General features: G+C 47.7%; 1 protein-coding gene across 1 annotated transcript in view; it reads right to left on the reverse strand.

Moving 5' to 3' along the window:
• Positions 1–2,574, reverse strand: part of AK88_00369 (uncharacterized protein) — a gene marked incomplete at both ends in the record, with an annotated part of 5,668 nt that extends 3,094 nt beyond the window's left edge. Inside the window, one exon of the mRNA XM_012478020.1 lies at positions 103–2,574. Within this exon, the coding sequence (XP_012333443.1) occupies positions 103–2,574 (2,472 nt within the window). The remainder of the gene's footprint in view (positions 1–102) is intronic.
• Positions 2,575–2,823: the final 249 nt, after the last annotated feature.

The raw sequence follows: 2,823 nt of genomic DNA on the forward strand, positions 1-2,823 counted from the left end.
ACTAACAGGAGCAGCAACAGGTGCGTTAACAGGTATGTTAACAGGAGCAGCAACAGGTGTGTTAACAGGTGCACTAACAGGAGCAGCAACAGGTGGGTTAACAGGGGTGTTAACAGAACCTCTACCGTGTACGTCTCCAGTGTCTATGGTCTCTGCGCCCAACTCCCCGCTGGTCTTCCTCCTCTTCAAAGCACCGTAATGGGGGGGCACACCCTCGTCATGGCTGTTACTCTGGGGCGCCATCCCCTTTTCAATTTCCTCCCCCTTCTTCCCCTGGCGCATTTCCGTGTGGGTGATCGGCGCGTCGTCGTCTACCCGCTCTGTGGGCTGCTCCGTTGGTGGCGGTTCGTTGGTTGGCCGCTCATCTGCTTGCGGCTCATTGGTGCGATGCTCCCTGTCCAGCACCACCTCGTTGGAACTCTCCTCACACGTGCTATCATCGAGGTTAATAACTACAAACTGCTGACCATCGAGCGCATTGTGGCTGCTGTCCGCGCCAACATTTTCGTGGACCGTGCGTCCCGTCTTCTGGTCCCCCACAATGGACTCGTCGACGGTCCGTGTCCTCTTCCCCAATTGGTCTGTATTTTGCACAGATACGAAAGTGTTCACTTGCGACTGCGAAGCGGATGGAAGCTGCTCACCTGACTGCACCTGTGTCTCCCCCTTGATGGCTCCGGAAAAGGGGACCCGCGTGCTGTTTCTATATATGAATCCATGCCAACCATTGTTCACCTTCGAGATGGAGCCACTTTTACTGCTGCTCATTTTATACCATCTGACCTTTTTAGCAGGGTCCTGCAAGTAACTTACCCCCTTGTTCTCGCCATTCTTTTTATCCACCTGTATCCCTTTGCCACTATAATAACTAACGGTCCCTTTTATGTTTCCCCCGCTACTGCTAAGATGTGTGTCGGGGGCTTTTCCTGTGGTTTCATTTTTTTCGCCATTCTTCGTAGGGTATGTTAAATAGGTTTGTTCGCCTTGTGTATGGGGGATGCCTTTACAAGGAGGTTTTGCTGAGTCCCCTTTTTTAATGCTTTCTTCGTCACTGGTGGCGTCGCTTATAAGTATATGATCGTGCGTGACGTCGTTTGTGCGGTCTGTGTGGGCGCTTGGTGGGGTTTTCCCCGTGAAGGGCAAGTCGCGCAGGTTTTTCATGTTAGCGGTGTCGACCGCGTCGTTCGTGTTGCTCGTGTCGACCGCGTCGTTCGTGTTGCTCGTATCGACCGCTTCGCCCATGTCGACCGCTTCGTTCGCTTCTCTCACGTCGACGACACCCTGCACCTGCTTCTCCCCATTCTTGTCCTCCCCCGCGGTGAGCTTCCTCTCCACTGCTGCGTCCACCTTGAAGGTGTAGAAAGACTTGACGAAGGAGCATATGAAGAGCTCATCGGGGTAGGTCAAGTCTCGCCTTTTTATTATTTTCTTCTTAACCTCCTCAATTAGCGACACCTTAGAAGGAATGATATTGTCCATGCTAACCAATTTGCTATTAAAAAAAATCTTCTGGAAGCTCTCCTGATTTTGTTTTACAAAACTCATGTACAAATTACAAAGGCACTCCTCATTCCTCTTACAAAAAAAAAGCTGCGAGCTGTACTTGTGAATTTTATTTTTGTCTGCGATTATTCTAATGAGAAGAGAGATCAAATAAGCACATGAGTGGATATGCTTTATGTATTTAAAAAAGTCACTAAACTGAGTTATGTTCATTTTAAAAACAAAAGAGTAATCATTAATGTCGTAATGTAATTTGTTCAGGTCGATCCTAAAATAATTATCGTGTCGCAAAAATTTATACACTTCTTCATTCTTAATTACATAACTGCATGTCTCCTTCACCCTATAGGGGTGATTTATCTTCAGTTTAATATTGTATCTGTTAATCATGAAAAAAATTAGTGTATCGAATGTGTCCTTAAGAACCTCCTTTACATTCGATACTTTGTTTCCTTTCACCTTTAAGCTGTGCAGGATGCTACTTTTCTTCCTTCGAATTGGATTTGTGTCTGGTTGCGTTACTAGTGCATTCGAGTCCTCTGTTTTAATTTTTACATGTTCGTTCGAAGTCGTCGATGCAGGTGCAGCGGCAGACGCGGACGAAGATGAAGATGCAGACGCAGGGGCAGACGCGGGGGCACTCACGTGAGCTCCATTCATCACGAAACACACGAACACCCGCCCCTGGTACGTAGTCTTGTTAATCTTAGAAAAGGTGAAGTTACAATTCTTTATTACAATTTGGTTGTAGCTGAACACCTCCAGCAACTCCTCGTACAGAGTTACCATGTTCATGTCGAATAGGCTGTACATGGTGCTGTTCGCCTTGGCCTTCCCGGTGCTCTTCTGCATGGTCTTGGCTCCCTTGTCCACAGTTGCCCCTCCCGCAGCTGCTGCATCTGCGGCTGCTCCATCTGCGGTTGCTCCATCTGCGGTTGCACGTCCCGTCCTCCCCCCCTGTCTGGACTTCACCGCCTCGTGGTACTTGCTCACCGATACGTCATAGCTGCTGTTCGTCCGAAGGCATTCCCGAATGTACTCATATGACAGGGACTCAAGCGACTGATCCATGCTGTGTCCCTTTTCCTTAACGTTCCGCACTGGGGAAAAAGGAACGGACACTCACGCAACTGGGGAAGCAGACTAAGTGGTGAAACTACTCTCTTTTTAACGACACAACGCACAGCTCGATTGAAAATTTTTTTTTTTTTTTTTTTTCCCATGCACAGATTTTGTCTTATTTTTGCTCTCATATGTGTGAGCAGACAAATACAGGGTCTAGGTACGATGCATTTTACGAGAAAAAAAAAAAAAAAACGT

This window comes from Plasmodium fragile (assembly GCF_000956335.1).
Source record: "Plasmodium fragile strain nilgiri unplaced genomic scaffold supercont1.3, whole genome shotgun sequence".
Lineage (NCBI taxonomy): Eukaryota > Apicomplexa > Aconoidasida > Haemosporida > Plasmodiidae > Plasmodium > Plasmodium fragile.